Source organism: Pan paniscus, chromosome 8 (genome assembly GCF_029289425.2).
Source record: "Pan paniscus chromosome 8, NHGRI_mPanPan1-v2.0_pri, whole genome shotgun sequence".
Classification (NCBI taxonomy): domain Eukaryota; kingdom Metazoa; phylum Chordata; class Mammalia; order Primates; family Hominidae; genus Pan; species Pan paniscus.
In genome coordinates this window covers 100,362,892-100,387,628 of record NC_073257.2, presented here as the reverse complement: position 1 = coordinate 100,387,628, position 24,737 = coordinate 100,362,892, and the positions used below count along the sequence as shown (strand labels likewise).

Genomic DNA, 24,737 nt, shown 5'->3' with positions numbered 1-24,737 from the left:
TAAGATTAAGAAATATAATGCTAGAGTAATGATCTAAAATTTGGTTTTCATTAATTTCCAAAGACAAATCTTTGAACATTCAGCCTTCTAAAGTAGAAAGATAACCAAAGAATTCCACAATGTATGTTAATTTTTCAAAAAGTATTGCCCGAAATACTTTTGACATTCTTAATACTCCGTAAAGTTTTGTTTTGTTTTGTTTTTATTCTCTACTCTGAGAAGTGAAGTGTAGCCGTGCACTTTACTAGACAAAGACATGTCTTTGATTTAGTGTCGTCCTGATATGCTTGACTATTAGGATACCACCTCTAAAGGCTTTTTTAAAACGTTTCTAAAGTGTGATATACACATAGACACCCCTGAAGGCTTTTAAAATCAAGTACGGTCATGTTGGATTTTTGCAATACACTTGTTATGTGCTAGGTATTGTGTTAAACACTTACTATTATCTTGTTTAATTTTTTTTAACAATCTTTAAGGCAGGCAGTATTATTACTCTTATTTTACAGGAAAACAGATGCTTAGAGGGATTAAGTAGCTCGTCCAATGTCACACAGATAAATGTCAGAAACAGAATTCAAACCCAAATTTTTCTGACTCCAGAGATGCTTCTCAGGATGAAAGAAATATTTCCTCAGGGAAATCCCACATAGATATAACTGCTGAAGTCTGTCACCAATAAACTCTAGATTTATTGCCTGCCAAGACTATTTCTAAAACTGTGCTTCTAGCCTTAATGACTTCTATACCTATAGAGTCCAAGTTAACATTCAATTTATTCCAGGTGAAGTGAAACAAGACTGATTCCGTGCTTTTATAGGAAAGGAGTGACTCATGAGTGGTAAAATTTCAAACTCTCCTGGTCTGCTAGGAGAACTGTTTATGGAAAATGGGACTTTGAGCACTATTTCTACAGCCACTTTGAGTCAAGAGGAACCAGCTATTCTGGCTAAGATATTATTGTCCTTGTGTACCCACAAAGCGCACAAAGCTAGATGATCTAATGTAAAGAGTTGAATTCGTGCACAACATTTCTTGACATTCTTGGAATTCACCATAAAAAATAAAGGTAATAACTAAATCAAGAGCTGTTTCCTTGATCAGAAGTTAGTTATAATACAAATTGGCTTCCTAACTTCAGCTGTCCCTGAGCTAAATGCTTTATATATGGTGGTAAATCAGGAAATTAGCGATCTTCTCTAATTAGCTGTAAACAACAAAACTTCTGGTGGGAGCTTAAAGGCTTTGAGCACCAAGTATCAATGTGAGCAGCATTTAACAATAACTATAATATTGGTAATAAATACCTTGATACACTTTTAAAAAGTGTTTATTTTACTATTAACATTAAAATCTTCATAATCATGCCCTCAAAGTCAGTATAATGTGAAGAGAAATGCATCTGAAAGCAGTACCTTATTTACTTATGAAAAAATAGACTTTTATAAATTGCAAAATATTGTTACCATACTCCTGGGCCCATGGATTTGGTTTTAAGAGGTTGATCTCTACTACTGCCTAAGAGTATAATGTTTCAACTTGGCTTCAGAGTGCTTTCCTAGAAGAAGCTAGATGAAAATATAGTTAAATATTGTTTCAGTCAGGGTCCCAGCAAGAAATAGATGGTATATGTGAAAGAGTTTTATGTAAAGAATTTAAGGGGCTGGGCACACTGGCTCACACCTGTAATCCCAACACTTTGAGAGGCCAAGGCGGGTGGATCATTTGAGGTCAGGAGTTCAAAACCAGCCTGGCCAACATGGTGAAATCCTATCTCTGCTAAAAATACACACCCGCAAAATTAGCCAGGTGTGTGGCATGCGCCTGTAATCCCAGTTACTTGGGAGGATGAGGCAGTAGAATAGCTTGAACCCAGGAGGCGGAGGTTGCAGTGAGCAAAGATTGCACCTCTGCACTCCATCCTAGGCAACAGAGTGAGATTCTGTCTCCAAAAAAAGAATTTAAGGAAGGGGTATTTACAAAACAGTGGGCACAGTTAAGGCAGCCAGCCAGGGATGTTGTGGCAACTAGGAACTAGTAATAGCAGGAAGCCGTTACTACTCCTAGGCCTAAATGGGTGAGGGAAGAAAAGGTTACCAATCAATGCCCCATGAGAGTTGGAACCAGAGGAAAAGAGCCACCTGAAAGGAACTTTAGCTGTAAAGGAGCTCACCATTGCCAACACCTGGCAAAGCAGGAAGGAACAGGAGGAATCAATATCCCAGCCTCTGTCTCCTACCTGAGAATCCCCTGCCTATGTCACCAATTGACCAAAACCTTCCAGAAACCAGAACTCTAGGGAATTCAGCCCATAAAGGGGCCAGTCTCCCTGGGCACAGATCAAAGCAGAGAAGGGCAAGGAATGGACATGGGAGAGCAAGAATAACCAGCATAAATAGACTTCTTGTCTGTTCGAAGAAAGAAGAGTCATGGGGAGGGAGGAAAGAAACTGATTATCCATGTAAATATTATAATATATGCAATACTAAAAAGTAAACAGGAAAAAATTTATAACATACAATAAATTTAGAATGCCTATATCACCCATTAATAGAAATCAATTTAATAACATGAAGAATCTAATAGACCAGTTAGCAAAATGACGTGAACAGATTGTTTGCAAAAGAGAAAATATATATGGGCTTTTAGTCATATGAAGAATGTTTAGTCTTACTATATTAGAACCAAAGCAAGATCTATTTTTCCTAGCAAGTAACAAAAATTACTTAATATAAGCAAGGATACAGTGAAATGGGTCTTTTGTATACCACTAATAGAAATTATAAATTGGTATAGTGTTTCTGAAAATCTATTTAACAGTAATTCCACTTTCAATATCTATCTTAAGGAAATAATTAGAAACATAGATAAAAATCTGCACAAAGATGTGCATAATAGTGTTAATTATAAAGGAAAAAAGGAAACGAATGTTCAACATTAATGAAACGATTAACCAAATTATGCAACATACATTTCATCAAATATTATAGAGGCATTAAAATATTTACAATGAGGGCTTTTGGTCTTATGGTAAGCAGAAATTCGGTACACAAAATTATATGTACGATGTGATCACAACCATGTTTAGAGAAAAAACATAATACTAAAGGAAAAATATCAAAATGTTACTTATCAGAATAATGAAAATATGGTGATATTTTTACCTTTTCCCTCTTTATATCCTTGCCTACTTGCCAAATTTTCTGAAATGAGGATATATTCATTAATATTTATTGAATGCCATTGTTGCACTAGTCACTGTCCTGGGACCTGGACATACAAAGCTCATGAAGCACAGTCTTTGCCTCAAGTTGCTTACAATCTAGTGTCTTATTTTTATATTGTAATTTCCAAAATAATAGGATAATAAAGCTATCATTTATTAAATTAGGGTGGATGAGGGGAAGTAGCATTCGATATATTTGGTCTCTTTCCCTCACACCACCTTTCAAAGCCAATAGGAATCCTGGCTGCCTATTACTTTAAAATATATCCAAAATCTCATGAAATGTAAACTAATAAAGTTTTCAGGAAAAAAAAAACATAAGAAAACATCTTTATGATCTTGAAGTAGGCTATTGGCAAAAACATCTTAAGCAGGACACAGAAGTGTTAACTATAAATGAAAAAAATAAGTTAGGCTATATTAAAATTAAAACTCTATTCATCAAATCATACTATTAAGAGGGTTAAAAGGCAGGCCACTTAGGAAGGAAGTTTTAAGTAAATTCATATTTAAGATTCATATCCACAATATATAAAGAACTCCTATATCACAATAAGAAAAAGACAGCCCAAAAGAAAAATGGGCAAAGATTTGAACAGGCAGTGACAAAAGCATATATGAATGACAAACATGCAAGGATTTTCAAATATTAGTCACCATGGAATACAAATTAAAACGACAATGTAATAGTATCTCTACATCCCAGATTAAAAAGACAGATAGTAGCCAATTCTGGCAACAATGTGGAGCAACTCAGCTTTCATACACACCTGGTGGAAGTACAAACTGGTACAATCACTTTAGAAAACCATTTGGCAGTATTTACTAAAGCTGAATTAAGTGCACTCCATGATTCCGGAATTCCAGTACTAGAGAATCACACACATATGTTCTTCACATTAAATATGTAATAACCAAAATCTACAAACAATCCCAATGTTCATCAACAGTGGAATGGATAAGTAACTTGTAGTATATATGTATAAGCAATACTGTCCCACAATGAGAATTAATTAACTACAACTACATCTAACAACATTTATATAACAAACATAATATTGAGTGAAAGAAGCCAGACACAAAAAATATATACCATATCATTCTGTTTATGTAAAGTTCAAAAACAGCTAAAGTAATCTATGATGTTGGAATTGATTACTGATTACCTGCAGCAGGAAGAGAGTGCCTGGAAAAGGAGCAGAAGGTAGCTTCTGGGGTTCTGGTAATGCTCTGTTTCTTGATCTGACTGCCAGTTTTACAGATGTGTTCACTTTATGAAAATTCATCAAGGCATAATTTTCTCTATGTATGTTAAACCTCTATTAAAATTTACATTATATATATTATATATTTATGTGTACATATATTGTGTGCATGTATGTGAAATGACAACATTTCAACAAATGAAGTTTTAATGAGTTAGTTGACTTTTATTAGCAATTCATGAACCAGACAGCATCCAGTCTATAAAATAGACAAGAGCTCCACTGGCCATGAAGTCATGGCCAGTGAATTGGTTTAATAGAGAGCTCCACTGGCCATGAGTTGGTTCTTGTAAGGCAACTTGAGCGGGAACAAGGAAACATCTAGTGCAAAAGGTAAATTGGTTAACATCAGGTTACTAAAGGTTACTCTCCTTGTATGGATTAAAGCAGAGGGGACTTGGTTATTATGCCCGCTCAGCTCAGGTTGACTGGGCCCTTTTAATTGGTTGCTGTGGATTTCCTTTTTTTTTTTTTTTTTTTTCAGAAAACTTACTTTCTCCCCTAATCTCTCAGGTCAGACCTTGCAAGTAAACAGCTTAGGTTTTGGTTTGGTGATCAGGAACATTAGCATGAGTGACTCCAGTTTAGGTTGGACTATTGGGACCTAGTACAAGATCTTAGCCCAAATCAATAGCCTCTCATAATTTTTATTTAAGAGTATATACACATATTCACACACACACACAAACACACACACACCTATATATTTCATCCAAACTGTAGCCACTTCTGGCTTCCTCTACTGTTCTCTCTAATCTAAGACTTCTGCAATAGCTGCTTGCCCCAGTTCCACTCTTGCACCCCTGTATCTTCACCAGTAGCCAGAATGAGAATTTTAAGACAGAAGGCATGCCATGTCTGTCCTTGGCTCATAACGAGTAGTAGCTTCCCATGTAAATCCAAGTAAAATCCTCAGAGGTAACACATATCCCTGACAGTCTATATAAAATAGCCTCACTCAAACCTGTTATGTATCCCTTTACCTGCTTTATTTTTCCTTATAGTTCTTATCACCAACTGACATACCATTTACTTGATTATTTATTTATAATGGCCTTTCTGCCACAAGTATGTAGGCTACAGGAGAGCAGGGACTTTATCTTTCTGCTTTACAGCCTTCACGTCTAGAAAAGTGCATGGCATAATGGATGGATGAATAGATTGATTTGATTGTCACCAAAAAATGTAGAAAATGGGCAGAATATGTATTATTAGCCTTCTTTTATAGGTTTGGAAACTAAGAGAATAAAATTACGTGAGGAAACAAAGAAAAAGAAATTACTTACTCAGTGTTATTCAGGAGTACAGCCAGGTCTTCTGTTCCTCTCTCTCACCCTCCTCTTCTCTCTCTTTTTCTCCCTCTGCTCTTCACCTCCCACAAACCCACTCATGCACACAAAGACACTGGCACAAGGAGAATGAAATAAGAACAATTTTCCTCATTAATGAAAGTATGCATGTGAACTACTCTGTTCACTACAATTTTTAGCCATTTTACTCATAGTCATAAAATATATTTTATATTATGTATGTGTAAGATATGTTATATATAATATATAATATAACATATCCTACATATACGTACGTGTGTTTGTGTGTGTGTGTGTGTGTGTGTGTGTGTGTGTGTGATATAATCCTGTTGACTGAGAATTAAATGAGGATGACAGCCAGGTAAAGATTTATTATATTGGAATTGGGCCTTTTTATATAAGCCTTGATTTGTGGTCATTTGTTCTATTTGAAAACATGATAAGAAAGAATCTATTGTTTTGCTTGCCAAAATATGTGGGACCTAGGGCTGGTTTCTTTAGTATTTTGCACTAGAAACTTTTTTAAACAAAGTAAGACTTTTTTTTAAGATCTTGCCCGCCTTGCAAGAATAAAAAACTTTTAAGACTCTGAAGACAAAGTTTTTGTCAGTGAATGTCCAGAAATTGAGATTGTTTCAGTCAGAAGTCTCACCTCCCTGTTCTCGGAATGAATTGTAGAGCCCCTGGAATAGACAAGGGTGTGTAAGGTTAATTGCTGTTTCTATATAGATATCAATTACCTTTTCAAAGGGCTACCTAGTGGGATTTACCACTTGGCACTTTGTCTAAAAGCTAGCAAAAAGGGGGGTGGGGAGAGGACCAATTTGGTTGTCAACCTATTGATCCTTCAGTGTTGGTTAAAAAAAATAAAAGTTTTAGGCCCTTTCAGTTACTAAGTAGCTAACTAGACAGTTTTGTTTTGTTTTTTTATTTAAAAAATGGGAAACAGTGATTATGTGCTCAGCTGCTAGCATTAATGTTTCACCTCCTCCCTCTTAGAAAACAGTAACTATAATATCAAGCCATAACTTTAAAAGCAGATTAAATTAAAAAATGAAGTTCCAAATTCATTGAGTGTAATGAGGCTAATGTCAGATCATTCGTTCATCAAGTAGTTACAGCTTTTAATAAGGCAGAAAATTATGGTTAAAGGGAAATATGGCTTTTACTTATGAATACAAAATAGCCATTAATGTCACAGGAGAAAGCAATGTCAAAGTTTATTCTGAAACTCAGACTTGCAGATGAGCAGAGGAAAGTATAGGGTAGTAAGAATATATGTGTAACTCTAATATGGGAGCTCTACCTTCATCCTGACCACGCAATCTGGAAGCTTTGTAACCTAAAGCAGGTTAGTTAACCAATCTGAATCTCACCTTCCTGGGGATGTAAAATGAGGATGGCTTTTGTGAAGACTAAATGAGGTCATGGTTCTAAAAATGTTTTGTAGCTGAAATAATGTATAGGATTATTACTGTGCTATAATAATTTATTGAATCCCTTTCCTGCCTCTCTCTACCTCCTAAAGCCACTTCTGTAAGATTTAACTAAAGTTTCACCCTCATCCTTGAGGTTCACTTATCCCTACTGTTGTAGATTAGGATATTTTACCCCAATTAAATGAGAATTTCTCATATGTTCCATGTCTGAATGAGCCTTCCTAAGGCAGAACAGAACTATGACCTTCTCTGAAACCTAAACTATTAATGTTGTACATACATAAACAAGCAGCTCCCTGAGGCCTTAAAGGTAGGGGTATTGGAGATAGAAAGTAAAAAGTAGAAGAAATGTCTTCTTTCCCCACCTCAAGATGGAACATTGTCCCATTTTCCTAAGTATTTTTTCTTGTCCCATTTTCCTAAATATTTTTTCTATCTATAGTAGAAAAAGTTACTATTTAATGAACACTTATTATATGCCAAGCACTGTGCTATGCATTAGTTCATATAATCCTCACAACAGACTAATGCATTCTGTACTATTATTGCCAGTATAGACAAGAGAACTATAATCAGAGCAATTAAGTAGTTTGACCAGTGTCACATATCTGGTAAGTGGAGAGTCAGGATTTGAACCTAAACCTGCTCATTTCCTTTTCCAGGCTTTTCCTATTATTTACCTCCTACATTTCAACTTCTTTTGTGAAGAATTTCACACAGACATTATTTCTTTGCATGTCTGTGTTTGCCTTTCTATCCCTTTAAAGTTTCATCTTTGGTGTGCTTGTAATGAGTAGGGTAGGGACCTATAAACAAAGATGACTAAGGTGTGGTCCCTCTGCTTAAGGAGAGGGACTTAATTATTGGCATCTTTCTGCCCATAATCCACTGGCAGAAAGATGACAGGCAAACAAATCACTCTATGACATGGAAGAATTTGTGTGCATGTGTGTATGTGTGTGTGTGTAGCGGTTTTTGTTTGTGTTCTGCAACTTTTAAGTTCAGGTGTACATGTGCAGGATGCTCAGGTTTGTTACATAGGTAATCATGTGCCATGGTGGTTTGCTGCACAGATCATCCCATCCCCTAGGTATTAAGCCCAGCATCCATTAGCTCTTCATCCTGATGCTCTCCCTCCCCAATGCCCCCATCCCCAACAGACCCCAGTGTGTGTTATTCCCCCCTTGTATCCATGGAACAATTTAAGAGGTCATAACAGATGGAGCATCGGCCTCCTCATCTGTAACTTGGAAATAATACTCTACCTTTTAAAACTGTTGTTATGATAGAGTGAAATGCTTATGTCAAGTATATAGCAAATACCCTAACTTGTAGTAAGGGGTCAGTGTATGGAATCTATAATGTGGCCAGACAGTCCAAGGACTGGGATACCAGACTAGAGAAGCAATTTGGAGCCAGATTTTGAGAACCTTGAATGCCATTCCAAAGAATGTGGACCTTCAGCTTGATAAAAACAATTTGCCAAAGTTAATAATTATTCCAAAAAGAAATTAGAGCTGGTGCTATTTTATATTACCTTTCAAAATTCATTGTAAGTGAGATGGAGTTGGTGGAAGCTGTTGTAACTGGTTTAAAGGAATTTTATATTTGATGTGCTAAAAGGAAAGATGATATTTTTAAGTTTGATGCCTTTTATTTTTTCTTCCACAGTAATTAGTGAATGCCAAAGGCAGCAACTGGAGGCTGTGAGCTACTCCTCTCGATATGCTCTGGGCCTCTTTTATGAAGCTGGCACGAAGATTGATGTCCCTTGGGCTGGGCAGTACATCACCAGTAATCCCTGCATACGCTTCGTCTCCATTGATAATAAGAAGCGCAATATAGGTCAGTACCCCCATTATTTCCCTTAAATACAGCAACAATGGTGGGTGTAGATCATGAAAAATGCTGTTTAATTGAGTGTTGCCATTCTGAACAGAGCAAGCATTTAACTCCAAGCCACAGGGGATAAAATTTAATGTCACATTTGGCCAGTAATAAAATACACAGTGAAACCAGCAAAGTTTTTCAGAATTTCATTCACCACATGGTTTATATTACTGAGTTCATGAAAATAGTGTCAGAAGGTTTAAGATTTCAAAATGGCCCAAGTTCTATTGCTTTAATATGGATGCATCTATATGCAAATGTATCTCTCATTTGTTTCTTGGTGAAGTTTGTTTTTGTTTGTTTGGTTTGGGTATTTTTTTTTAATTTGATAAGTGCTGCTCTTCCACTCCCTCGGCTAGAAATTAAAGGAGAATTTTACTATGTTATGAAAATCCTTCATTTCAATATAATTTTATTGTTTATTTACATTTTATCTGGGGAAAAATGGTAAATTTACTTTATAAACAATGTAACAGGTAAAATGTTTTATGAGAGCTTCACTAGAATGTGGTGAATCTACACTCCACCCTTTTTGTTGAAGATAGTTATAAAAATTAGATTTGAATTGTAAGAAAAACATAACTGATTCCTTTTAGGCAAAAAGGTGAAGAAAGTGTATTCTCATTTGTAGGACTGCAGTGATCCCTGAGAATGCTGCTTTTTGTGGAATAACCGTTAAGGATGTAAAATGACGAAAAATCTTGAATTGTCCTGTCAATCTGTTACAGTGTTTTATGGGACAGTAATGGCTTCACCAAGCCATTAGTTAGAAGTCTGGCTTGATAAAATTACCAACTAACGTCTCTCGGCTCGCCAGACCTTCATAATGATAGAACTGGGCTGGAGTATGGTTTTTATATCAGAGCTCATGATCTTAGAAAAATGTTTCTTTTATAACTTAAAACTCCCTTAGGGCTGGACTGTTTATGTTAACATGATACCACATATATGTACAATCAGCAGTTCATAAAATGCCTTAGAACTTCAATGGACTATTTTTAACTCTACAACTGCTTTGTTCTGAGAAAAGGAGACTAACCCTTGATCTTTTCATGTTATATGCCATGAATTAGACATTATCCTGTGTATATTTCATCATAAGATATGATATCTGTCAGGGTGTATTAAGTTGTCTATAACAGAAAAAAAAATTTAAACTTGTTTAATAGCATAAAGACATTTGTTATATTATCTGCTATGGACTGAATTGTGTCTCCTCCACAGACATAGGTTGAAGCCCTAATCCCAATATGGTTGTATTTAGAGATAGGACTTTTAGGAGGTAATTAAGATTAAATGAGGTCCTAAAGGTAGGGCCCTAACCCTGTGGGGTTGATAACCTTAAAAGAAGAGCAAAAGAGAAAGCTCTCTCTTTCTATCCCAGCTTGCACACACCATGTGAGGACATAGTAAGAAGGCAGCTGTCTGCAAGCCAGGAAGATAGCCCCAGCTAAGCCAAATCTACCAGCACCTTGATCTTGGACTTCTCAGCCTCCAGAACTGTGAGAAATTTCTGTTGTTTAAGTCACCCAGTCTATGGTATTTTGTTATGGTAGCCTGAGTTGACTAATACATTATCTAAGGAGAAGATTGGAGAGACTTCAGGGTTCATTGATTCAGGAACTGAGCAATCTCTTCAAAGACCTAGGATTTATCTTTCTCTGCTCTCTTCCACTCCCAATACTGACATCCTCAGAGGACTGGCAGCAAGATGGCAATAGCTGTTGGAGTCACACTGAACTTAACAACATGCTTAGGAATGAAATGAACTATCACTGGCTCTGTTCCTTTCTAAGAATCAAGGAAATCTTGGGAGGCCAAGGTGGGTGGATCAAGAGGTCAGGAGTTCAAGACCAGACTGGCCAATGGAATGAAACCCTATCTCTACTAAAAATACAAAAAACTAGCTGGGCATGGTGACAAGTGCCTGTAATCCCAGCTACTCGGGAGGCTGAGGCAGGAGAATCACTCTTGAACCCAGGAGGCAGAGGTTGCAGTGAGCAAAGATCGTGCCACTGCATACCAGCCTGGGTGACAGTGCAAGACTCCATCTCAAAAAATAATAACAATAAATAATAATACTAATCAAGGAAATCTTTACAGAAGCCCTTTAATAGACTTCTCCTCATGTGCCACAGACCAGAATTGGATTACTTGAGTACTCCAAAACCAGGTGCTAGCAAAGAGGGTGGGAGCAATGTGATAAGCCTATACAAGTCCAGATCTACTCCTGGAACTGGTACTAGGGTCATCTTTCCTTTAGTTATGAGGAGTGCTACCTGAATAAAATAGAGTTTTGTTAGGAAGAAGGAAGGAAGTACTAAATGCTGGATTAGCAATCAATAATGTCCATTATCTTCAAGTAGAGTCACATCTTATATGGGAGGTAAAGTTCTAAAGTTGTCACATAAAAAGAGTCATGTACATTCAAAATTACCTTCAAAGTTTCTTAAAACTACATGACATTTTAGAGAATGATGTAACATCTTTCAGTAAATTCAGTACAACTATTTTCCCAACATTCAATAGATTTCTGTTTCTTTGGTGAAGCCAGATTAAAAGTTGATTTGGATGTATAGGACCCAGTGATATTTTCTACTATGAAAGGCACACAGGAAGGAAAGAAATAGCAGAGTCATATCTCCTAACGGACTATAAATCTGCTATAAAAATGGAGTGGGATGGTGGGTAAAAGCACCCACAGTACAGTGCAGTAATAATTTATAAAATTATGCAAATTTGAAACAGTACAACATAAAATATTAATAAATTATCTCATGATTGGAAGCATTTGAAATAATAGAATTTAAAAAATTTTTTATATCAGCAATCATACAATATTGAAAGGAGTGGCTACATGAATTGGAAACCATGTTTTTGCTAAAGCCCATGGTGGTGCCACTTCAGCAAGCAAAGAAATACCTGCTTTTCTTTGACAACTGTATGGGAAATTAATCTTCAATTATGCAAGTTTTAAATTAAGTGAGACAGAATGCCAGTAATGGCATTTCATAACATAAAATCTAACTGCTTTGCATTTAAACTATTTTTTTCTCACTATCTGGGGGCCAGGATACTAAATGGGTCTAGTTGAATTCGCATACTACAAATGCCCATGTAATGTAACTTCACTCTATTTTATTGATATTGATATTTAACTAGGACAGTAAGAGTTTTTTTTTGTTTTTTTTTTTAATGTAGTTTCGCTCTGTGGCCCAGGCTGGAGTGTAGTGGCAAGATCTCTGCTCACTGCAACCTCTGCCTCCTGAGCTTAAGCGATTCTCCTGCCTCAGGCTCCCAAGTAGCTGGGAGTACAGGTGCCCGCCTCCATGCCCAGCTAATTATTTTTGTACTTGTAGTAGAGACGGGGCTTCACCAAGTTGGCCAGTCTGGTCTTGAACCCCTGACCTCAAATGATCCAACTGCCTTGGCCTCCCAAAGTGCTGGGATTACAGGCATGAGCCACTGTACCCGGCCAGGAGATGTTTCTTTATGCCAGTAACACTACCCCACACCCTTGCTTTATGTGGGGTGTTTGATTGAATCAATAATTAATACTACAATGTACATACACAACCAATGAAACAGTTGTGTTCTGTCAAGGTAGAGAAGCAACAAGATAAACAAAGTCTGGCATGGTTGAGACCACAAAATACAGTGAGTTGTTAAGTCTTGAAGACAGCTAGAGGATATAGAAGTAGCCCAAAGATCAAGGCATAATCATTTGTTAGAAGTCAGGAATAGGTAGTACAGTAGATGTAGAAAGCCACAGCCAGAACCAAAATTTCCTTAGGCAGAGGGAGTAGATTCCAAGATGTACTAGACCGACTTCAAGTAACAATAGTTATGAATATGCCCCAATATCCTTGTTTGTGTTTCCCAAAATGTGTTCAGTGGAACACTATTTCCTTGAGTTGCTCTTTGAAAAAGGGCTCTGTCATCAAATAAATTTGCAAAATACTACAGACATTTATTTTGGAGAATATCAGGACATATTATCTTTTTAAAGGATATTCCTACAGAAAAGACACCTTTTTACTTCTTTTAATCTAGAATTTCCTAAATGTACTTGATCATGGGATATTGTATTTCAGCACCAAGCCTACTAACATCCCACAGAAATGGTTTCCAAGTATATATTTGAGAAACCCTGACTTGATGTCACCTTTCATGCTTCACACCTGGGCAGGAATTGTAGGCCAGATAATTGGAGTGGGAGGTTCGTTCCTGAAGGCATCAATTGGGAAATACTTGAGATTTTTTTAGAAATGAAAGAACCCTTGTTGCCAATAAACTCAAATCTTCATGGAGTGAAAATTTGAGAAAATTTATGTTAAAATAAGGTGTTTATCATATTAACTTGGGTAGTTTTTAAAATTAGTAAGATTGGCATAGTGGGAAGTATTTGGACTCACAAGACCTACATTCAGATTCTGGTTCTGAAAAATGCTACTGTTGTACTTTTGTATAGGTCTTGTATTTGTAATGCTAGTGTTTTTAGTAAACATACCCAAAAACTTTAATGGCATGAACATGACTGAGGTTTATTTCTTGCTCACCTAAAGCCCAAACAGGTGTTTGTGATTGATAGGTAGCTTTCTTCAAAGCTTTATTTAGGAACCCAGGCTCCATCCATTTTTTTGACTCTGCCAACTTCATCAGGTAACTAGCAGAGTCAGTGTGCTCATAGGCATCAATCTGTGGATGGAAAGAGGATGGAGGAGAGCCAGAGGAGTTTTTAGGGGTAGGCCTAGAAATGGTGCACCTCAAGTGTGCTCACATTCTGTTGGTTAGGACACAGTCATGTGACCACACTTATTTGGAAGGAAAGCTGGAAATGTAGTCTACCTATATATGTAGGAAGAAGAAAAATTGGATTTGGTGAACATCTAGCCAGTTTCTACTAAAACATTTGTATAAATTGTTCTGTAAAAGGAACAGATTATACCTGTGTGAATGATAAATAGGTTTCAACACAAGTGAGAATCATTCAATAAGTAGTTGCCACCTAGAACAACAACTAAGAATGATTCCCAGGCTGGGTATAGACTCAGTAGAAAAAGATCTTCCAACAATTAGCAATATCTGTCATGTAGAGAACATAAGGAATAGTGCCACAAGTGAGATACATTTACCTCCCAAGAAGATCTCTGAGGTCCATCCCAGGATCTTAAATTTGAAGTTAGACTGTCCAGGAGTCCAGACTCAACTCAGTTCCACCATTTACTAGCTGTTTAACTTTGGGTAAATTAAACTATCTGTTGCCTCCTCAATAAGGTAAGTAAAATAATACCATACCAATACCAAAGGGTTACTGAGAATTAAATGATTCGAACATATGAAGACTTTGCGTGGCATTTAGAAAGTAAGTATTTATGGTACGTATTATTATAATTAACAATTCTAGTCTTCAATTTGGATATTATAGTCTCTGAAGCAAAGGGCATAAATATAAAAGTCTAACTTAGGTGAATGCAGCCTCTGTTACCAATACAGATAGGAGTTAGGGCAACTTAAATAAATAAAATGAGTAAGCAACCCTGAAAATGATCAGAAATTTAGCATTCTTTCCTTGTCACCATCTGAGGAGTGTTAATGATCAATAAAATAGCCAATAGGCAGCAATCTGAGGAGATTAAGACAATCTGAATTCTAGAGATGTGATGGCCAATAGCCATAATGACATAGTTTTCAATATCTTATCAAAGAAAATAATCCAACTCATCTTAAAAGAAGAAAAGCAAATGAACAAACTTAGAATGTATTCATAGAATTTATCCTCACAAGAATTTTATTGTTAGAATCTTTGAGTAACAAACACTAATATAATATATAATACCTTCAATGGCTGTTTTGCAAAATATGCAGAAGTGTTATTCCATATGGCTATTTATTACGTCAACTCTTTATAAAAAGAAGGACATAATATGAGATGTTATAAATAACTGGGATGGGCCTGAGGCTTTAAATCCAGTCACCTTGTGACACTTAAAAGAGTTCATGATTATTCCAATTAAACAAATAGCCATGAACTTTATAACACAAAATTGTCCACTTAAGAATTGAATCGGGGGGCAGTTCCAAGATGGCTGAATAGGAACAGCTCCAGTCTACAGCTCCCGGCGTGAGTAACGCAGAAGACAGGTGATTTCTGCATTTCCAACTGAGGTACCGGGTTCATCTCACTGGGGCTTGTTGGACAGTGGGTGCAGAATGGTGGGTGCAGGACACCGAGCATGAGCCAAAGCAGGGAGAGGCATCGCCTCATGCGGGAAGCGCAAGGGGTAGGGAATTCCCTTTCATAGCCAAGCAAAGCTGTGACAGACAGCACTTGGAAAATCAGTCACTCCCACCCTAATACTGCTCTTTTCCAATGGTCTTAGCAAATGGCACACCAGGAGATTATATCCCGCGCAAGGATCAGAGGGTCCCATGCCCACGGAGCCTTGCTCATCTCTCGTTGCTAGCACAGCAGTCTGAGATCGAACTGCAAGGCAGCAGCGAGGCTGGGGGAGGGGTGCCCACCATTGCTGAAGTTCAAGTAGGTAAACAAAGCGGTCTGGAAGCTCGAACTGGGTGGAGCCCACCGCAGCTCAAGGAGGCCTGCCTGCCTCTGTAGACCCCACCTCTGGGGGGCAGGGCATAGCCAAACAAAAGGCAGCAGAAACCTCTGCAGACTTAAATGTCCCTGCCTGACAGCTTTGAAGAGAGTAGTGGTTCTCCCAGAATGGAGTTTGAGATCTGAGAACGGACAGACTGCCTCCTCAAGTGGGCCCCTGACCCCCGAGTAGCCTATCTCGGAGGCACCCCTCAGTAGGGGCAGACTGACACCTCACACGGCCGGGTATCCTGCTGAGACGAAACCTCCACAGGAACAATCAGACAGCAACATTTGCTGTTCAGCAATATTCCCTGTTCTGCAGCCTCCACTGCTGATACCCAGGCAAACGGTCTGGAGTGGATCTCCAGGAAACTCCAACAGACCTGCAGCTGAGGGTCCTGACTGTTTGTTAGAAGGAAAACTAACAAACAGAAAGGACATCCACACCAAAACCCCATCTGTACGTCACCATCATCAAAGACCAAAGGTAGATAAAACTGCAAAGATGGGGAAAAAACAGAACAGAAAAACTGAAAATTCTAAAAATCAGAGCGCCTCTCCTCCTCCGAAGGAATGCAGCTCCTCACCAGCAACGGAACAAAACAGGACAGAGAATGACTTTGACAAGTTGAGAGAAGAAGGCTTCAGATGATCAAACTTCTCGGAGCTGAAGGAGGAAGTTCGAACCCATGGCAAAGAAGTTAAAAACCTTGAAAAAAGATTAGACAAATGGCTAACTAGAATAACCAATGCAGAGAAGTCCTTAAAGGACCTGATGGAGCTGAAAACCATGGCACAAGAACTACGTGACGAATGCACAAGCTTCAGTAGCCGATTTGATCAACTGGAAGAAAGGGTATCAATGATGGATGATCAGATGAATGAAATGAAGTGAGAAGAGAAGTTTACAGAAAAAAGAATAAACAGAAACAAACAAAGCCTCCAAGAAATATAGGACTATGTGAAAAGACCAAATCTACGTCTGATTGGTGTACCTGAAAGTGAAGGGGAGAATGGAACCAAGTTGGAAAACACTCTGCAGGATGTTATCCAGAGAATTTCCCGAACCTAGCAAAGCAGGCCAACATTCAAATTCAGGAAATAGAGAGAACGCCACAAAGATAATTGTCAAGAAGAGCAACTCCAAGACACATAATTGTCAGATTCACCAAAGTTGAAATGAAGGAAAAAATGTTAAGGGCAGCCAGAGAGAAAGGTCGGGTTACCCTGAAGGGGAAGCCCATCAGACTAACAGCTGATCTCTCGGCAGAAATTACAAGCCAGAAGAGAGTGGGGGCCAATATTCAACATTCTTAAAGAAAAGAATTTTCAACCCAGAATTTCATATCCAGCCAAACTAAGCTTCATAAGTGAAAGAGAATTAAAATCCTTTACAGACAAGCAAATGCTGAGAGATTTTGTCACCACCAGGCCTGCCCTACAAGAGCTCCTAAAGGAAGCACTAAACATGGAAAGGAACAACTGGTACCAGCCACTGCAAAAACATGCCAAATTGTAAAGACCATTGATGCTAGGAAGAAACCGCATCAACTAACGAGCAAAATAACCAGCTAACATCATAATGACAGGATCAAATTCATACATAACAATATTAACTTTACATGTAAACAGGCTAAATGCTCCAATCAAAAGACAGAGACTGGCAAATTGGATAAAGAGTCAAGACCCATCAGTGTGCTGTACTCAGGAAACCCATCTCACTTGCAGAGACACACATAGGCTCAAAATAAAGGGATGGAGGAAGATCTACCAAGCAAATGGAAAACAAAGGCAGGGGTTGCAATCCTAGTCTCTGATAAAACAGACTTTAAACCAATAAAGATCAAAAGAGACAAAGAAGACCATTACATAATGGTAAAGGGATCAATTCAACAAGAAGAGCTAACTATCCTAAATATATATGCACCCAATACAGGAGCACCCAGATTCATAAAGCAAGTCCTTAGAGACCTACAAAGAGACTTAGACTCCCATACAATAAGAATGGGAGATTTAACACCTCATTGTCAACATTAGATAGATCAACGAGACAGAAACTTAACAAGGATATCCAGGAATTGAATTCAGCTCTGCACCCAGCAGACCTAATAGACATCTACAGAACTCTCCACCTCAAATCAACAGAATATACATTCTTCTCAGCACCACACTGCACCTATTCCAAAACTGACCACATAGTTGGAAGTAAAGCACTCCTCAGCAAATGTAAAAGAACAGAAATTATAACAAACTGTCTCTCAGACGACAGTGCAATCAAACTAGAACTCAGGATTAAGAAACTCACTCAAAACTGCTCAACTACATGGAAACTGAACAAGCTGCTCCTGAATGACTACTGGCTACATAATGAAATGAAGGCAGAAATAAAGATGTTCTTTGAAACCAACGAGAACAAAGACACAACATACCAGAATCTCTGGGACACATTTACAGCAGTGTGTAGAGGGAAATTTATAGCACTAAATGCCCACAAGAGAAAGCAGGAAAGATCTAAAATTGACACCCTAACATCACAATTAAAAGAACTAGAGAAGCAAGAGCAAACACATTCAAAAGCTAGCAGAAGGCAGGAAATAACTAAGATCAGAGCTAGCTAAGCTAAATAACTAAGGAGATAGAGTTATTAAAACCCTTCAAAAAATCAATGAATCCAGGAGCTGGTTTTTTGAAAAGATCAACAAAATTGATAGACCGCTACCAAGACTAAAAAAGAAGAAAACAGAGAAGAATCAAATAGGTGCAATAAAAAATGATAAAGGGGATATCCCCACTGATCCCACAGAAATACCAAGTACCATCACAGAATACTATAAACACCTCTACGCAAATAAACTATAAAATCTAGAAGAAATGGATAAATTCCTGGACACATACACCTTCCTAAGACTAAACCAGGAAGAAATTGAATCTCTTAATAGACCAATAACAGGCTCTGAAATTGAGGCAATAATTAATAGCTTACCAACCAAAAAAAGTCGAGGACCGGACAGATTCACCACCGAATTCCACCAGAGGTACAAGGAGGAGCTGGTACCATTCCTTCTGAAACTATTCCAATTGGTAGAAAAAGAGGGAATCCTCCCTAACTCATTTTATGAGGCCACCATCATGCTGATACCAAAGCCTGGCAGAGACACAACAAAAAAAGAGAACCTTAGGCCAATATCCCTGATGAACATCGATGCAAAAATCCTCAATAAGATACTGGCAAACCAAATCCAGCAGCACATCAAAAAGCTTATCTACCATGATCAAGTGAGCTTCATCACTGGGATGCAAGGCTGGTTCAACATATGCAAATCAATAAATGTAATCCAGCATGTAAACAGAACCAAAGACAAAAGCCACATGATTATCTCAATAGATGCAGAAAAGGCCTTTGACAAAATTCAACAACCCTTCATGCTAAAATCTCTCAATAAATTAGGTATTGATGGGATGTATCTCAAAATAATAAGAGCTATTTATGACAAACCCACAACCAATATCATCCTGAATGGGCAAAAACTGGAAGCATTCCCTTTGAAAACTGGCACAAGACAGGGATGCCCTCTCTCACCACTCCTATTCAACATAGTGTTGGAAGTTCTGGCCAGGGCAATCAGGCAGGAGAAAGAAATAAAGGGTATTCAATTAGGAAAAGAGGAAGTCAAATTGTCCCTGTTTGCAGATGACATGACTGTATATCTAGAGAACCCCATCATCTCACCACAAAATCTCCTTAAGCTGATAAGCAACTTCAGCAAAGTCTCAGGATACAAAATCAATGTGCAAAAATCACAAGCATTCTTATATACCAATAACAGACAGAGAGCCAAATCATGAGTGAACTCCCATTCACAATTGCTTCAAAGAGAATAAAATACTAGGAAGCCAACTTACAAGGGATGTGAAGGACCTCTTCAAGGAGAACTACAAACCACTACTCAACAAAATAAAAGAGGACACAAACAAATGGAAGAACATTCCATGCTTATGGATAGGAAGAATCAATATCATGAAAATGGCCATACTGCCCAAGGTAATTTATAGATTCAATGCCATCCCCATCAAGCTACCAATGACTTTCTTCACAGAATTGGAAAAAACTACTTTAAAGTTCATATGGAACCAAAAAAGAGCCTGCTAACAAAGCTGGAGGCATCACGCTACCTGACTTCAAACTATACTACAAGGCTACAGTAACCAAAACAGCATGGTACTGGTACCAAAACAGCGATATAGACCAATGGAACAGAACAGAGCCCTCAGAAATAATACCACACATCTACAACTATCTGATTTTTGACAAACCTGACAAAGACAAGAAATGGGGAAAGGATTCCCTATTTAACAAATGGTGCTGGGAAAACTGGCTAGCCATATGTAGGAAGCTGAAACTGGATCCCTTCCTTACACCTTATACAAAAATTAATTCAAGATGGATTAAAGACTTAAATGTTAGACCTAAAACCATAAAAACCATAGAAGAAAACATAGGCATTACCATTTAGGACATAGGGATGGGCAAAGACTTCATGTCTAAAGCACCAAAAACAATGGCAACAAAAGCCAAAATTGACAAATGGGATCTAATTAAACTAAAGAGCTTCTGCACAGCAAAAGAAACTACCATCAGAGTGAACGGGCAACCTACAGAATGGGAAAAACTTTTTGCAGTCTACTCATCTGACAAAGGACTAATATCCTGAATCTAGAAAGAACTCAAACAAATTTACAAGAAAAAAAACAACCCCACCAACAAGTGGGCGAAGGATATGAACAGACACTTCTCAAAAGAAGACATTGTGCAGCCAGCAGACACATGAAAAAATGCTCCTTATTACTGGCCATCAGAGAAATGCAAAACAAAACCACAATGAGATATCATCTCACACCAATTAGAATAGTGATCATTAAAATGTCAGGAAACAACAGGTGCTGCAGAGGATGTGGAGAAATAGGAACACTTTTACACTGTTGGTGGGACTGTAAACTAGTTCAACCCTTGTGGAATACAGTGTGGCGATTCCTCAGGGATGTAGAACTAGAAATACCATTTGACCCAGCCAACCCATTACTGGGTGTATACCCAAAGGAATATAAATCATGCTGCTATAAAGACACATGCACACATACATTTATTGCAGCACTACTCACAATAGCAAAGACTTGGAACCAACCCGAATGTCCAACAATGATAGACTGGATTAAGAAAATGTGGCACATATACACCATGGAATACTATGCAGCCATAAAAAAGGATGAGTTCATGTCCTTTGTAGGGACATGGATGAAGCTGGAAACCATCATTCTCAGCAAACTATCGCAAGGACAAAAAACCAAACACCGCATGTTCTCACTCATAGGTGGGAATTGAACAATGAGAACACTTGGACACAGGAAGGAGAACATCGCACACCAGGGCATGTCATGGGGTGGGAGGAGGGGGGAGGGATAGCATTAGGAGATATACCTAATGTAAATTACGAGTTAATGGATGCAGCACACCAACATGGCACATGTATACATATGTAACAAACCTGCACGTTGTGCACATGTACCCTAGAACTTAAAGAATAATAAAAATGTATACATATTAAAAAAAAAAAAGAATTGAATGAACATGGAACTATTTTAACTTGCAGAAAATGCAATCCAGACAGGTAAAACTTTTTAAGTAGAACAAAAAAGGAAGACTGAGAAGAAGGGAAAAGGAGAGAAGGAAAAGAAAAGAAGAACCATAATCATGAAAAACTGTCAGGTTTCCCGTTTGGGCTTTTGTTTTAAAATATCAGACCTCTCAGATAAATTAGTAATCCTCATCTTAAAATAATAAGCAGTGACTAGTAATCATGACATTTTGTCATTTATATAATAGACATAGTTATTTGTAATTCAGTTATGTAACTGATGTTTTCCCTATAAATCTGTTAAAGCAATTTAATTAACAGCTGTCAAATACTAATTGCAAATATTCATCTCATTATTTTAGTGTTGTCATAGAATATCATATGATAGTAATATCAGATCTTGGGGTGGTCTCTCAGGAAGAAAAATATATATATATACATAATGTATATATGTACTTATATACAATATGTGTATATACACATATATACATACATAAAAATAAATATTTTTTGTTATTTAAATTAATAGGCACAAATTATAAAATAGAATACTGTGATTTCATATATTTCTCACTTTTAAAACCAAATATGGGGACCAGGTTCACTTGCTCATGCCTATAATCTCACCACTTTGGGAGGCCAAGGCAGGAGGATTGCCTGAGGCCAGGAGTTCACACCAGCCTGGAATATGTAGATCCCAACTCCATCTCTGTTATTTAAAATAAAGGGGAGGGGACTTTTATTAGAGAATGAAATAACCCAGCCCATTTTGTAAGGAGAACATTTGCACACAAAGTAAAAACAAACAACAGACCCCTTTCAGCCTCTAGTTTCCCTGTCAAGTTATCCTCAATGGGAAAGATTTACATCTAAGACAACATTTGCCCTCTCACTTGCAAAGCAACTTAACTCAGTATGAAAATCAATGCCAGAGATGGAATGAAAGTAGAAAATCAGCTAACTATAGAAATCAAAAATAAACTTTAAATACATCTTATGGAATATACTGCTGTGGAAGTGTCTTTCAGCACAATTGAACTCCCAAATATTTGTGTCTTTCATCCTCATTCAATTGAACAAATATATACAAATATGTATTGAATTCCTTCTGTGTGCCAGGCATTGTGCTAAGAACTGAGGACTCCATAGTCCCTACCGTCATGAAACACAGTTTCATGAAGTCTGCTCAAATGAGAAATTCTGAAGGAAGTAAGGTGATGCTCTGTTGCACTCATAATTTGCAGTCAAGTAAGAGTTCTCATGAATATAAAAAGATGCTCGGATCTATACAATATATAGAATGCTAACTCACACTCATGATCAAAACCAGGAAGGGCCATGTTGCCTTGTGACAATATTATGAGCTTTCAAAGGAAAAGTTATGGTCTTCTGTCAACATTAACCCAATAATCTCTTTTCTTTAAGGTGAGGAAATGAAAAATGAGGGCTATGGAACATTTAAATCCATGAATAAATCAGAAACTTTAATAGGGAATATGATTTAACTTTCTCCTGGGGATGCCAAAAAAGTTCAATAGATGCATATAAGTCATGAAATGTCCAAGAAATAGCAAAAGGTTAAGTCTACAGCTGCCTGGCATTTCTATAGCTATAAACAAGTCCAAATTACAGATCTATACAGCATCCATACTAAAACATGAGTCTTAAACATTAAATACCCTAAGTCCCATTTGTGTCAACATTACACCTCATGTTCTGCCTGCCTTGCTCTCTGAAAATGATATTTTCCCTTGTGGATAGGCCTAAATGTGTGGCTGTCAGGCTGAGATTTATAAAAAGACCTTCAGGTTGGCCAAGAATTGGTTCAGAATCTAAGAGCCAGCCAGATGTGGTGGGGACTGAGTATAGTTTCTATCCATCATTTGTCCGGGGGAAAGCAGGAATGAGAATCAGATGACTGTTCATGATGAATAAATGTGTGGATCTGAAATTTATAGGTCATAGATGAGATGAGAGCATCAGAAAACATGGACAGAGGCCACCGTCTCTGCTGCCAACTGAGAAAGGAAACAGCAAGAGGAAACCCCACTGTGTGTTGGCTCTGTAAAGAGATAGGGATGGCCAATGTAAAGACAGAGGGAAAACCAGCAAGGGTCACAGGTGGGAACTGGCGCAGTCTTTCAGACCTCCCCACTAACAAAGGTCAAGTAATAAGTGTGTAACAAACTATTCTGTAGTGAAAAAACTGCTGTATTAAATATAATAGCAACTTACTTTTGCTATTATAATTACGGTCCTTTTAATAGGATTATTCTTTCTTCTGGGGAGCATTTATAAAGATAAGATGCTAGTTTGAAAATGGGAGGAGAGAGAGCTAAATTACTCTGCCTACTTGAGGAGAAAATTTCAGATATCCTGAGGCAATGGGGGAGGGGAAGGAACAAAGAAAGGGCGAAAAGAAAACCAGGTGGTGGAAGTTCCAGCTTGACCAGAGGGATTAATATGTAGATTTTAAACTTGTTTGCTGTTTAGTTTACTTTGTGGCCCTCCCACAACTCTCTACAACCTCAATATGGTTCTGGTATGAGCAGTTGCTTTATATCCATCATTGCTTTTTATTGGGGGGGTTGGTGTTTAAATTAAGATAGGCCAGACACTTTTTGGAATATCTAGGATGAAATTAGATAGGAACGTTATGGTTTCTTTAGGTTGGTTCCTTTGCAGAAATTTAGTCTGCTGCCTAAATGGCAATATCGACATCTATTTGATAACCTTATTTTGAATTAAAACAGAGCTCTTCATACTCTGAATCTCAAATATAGAAAGCTCAGCTTGCTGTTTCCATAATACCTGCACCATGTCAATCTGTTCAGAGAGGGAACCTGGAAAAAGGCTGTCTGTGGGACTGAGCTGTTTTGAAGGATCTTGAAGTTAAGTCCTTACTGTGGTCTGAAGTGAAGCTGTCAACACTCTGGGTCATAAGCCCAGGGCTCAAAATAATGTGAGCTGCTCTGCTTCCCAGATAAGTGCCTGGTTTTCATCATTCTGGAGGCATCTCAAAACCTTTGCAAGTTGAGAACAGTATCATAAAACTGTGTAAATCACAGACTGCTTGTGAGCCTCAGGTCCTGGGAAACAGTAAAGACTTGAGCTGGATAAGAATTTGACAAGTCTTCATTGTGGTCCATTTTTATCTGGGACCATGACAACATTATCCCAAAGAGATGGGATCATTCCTTTGCCTAGAGCTCCCTCAGAAAAGATTTCACCACTTTCCTCACTGTCAAGAATTCCTCTTCAGATCAGTCTAAATGTCTCATGGGCTAAAGAAGTAATATGCTCTGACTGCAGACCCTGCTGCTTTCTCCAAAATTAGAAGCTTTCTCCATTAGTGGGAATACATGCCACAATC

General features: G+C 37.8%; 1 protein-coding gene across 9 annotated transcripts in view; it reads left to right on the top strand.

Annotated features, from left to right (window-relative positions):
* The window catches only part of RNLS (renalase, FAD dependent amine oxidase), a 402,310-nt gene that overhangs the window by 210,628 nt on the left and 166,945 nt on the right, over positions 1-24,737 (top strand). For all 9 annotated transcript variants that reach the window (XR_010113261.1, XR_010113260.1, XM_055093111.2 and 6 more), the window contains exon 5: positions 8,912-9,085. Coding sequence is in view for 7 of the 9 variants with exons in the window: in XM_055093111.2 (XP_054949086.1) it covers positions 8,912-9,085 (174 nt within the window). In the remaining 2 variants the exon portion in view is untranslated. The remainder of the gene's footprint in view (positions 1-8,911; positions 9,086-24,737) is intronic.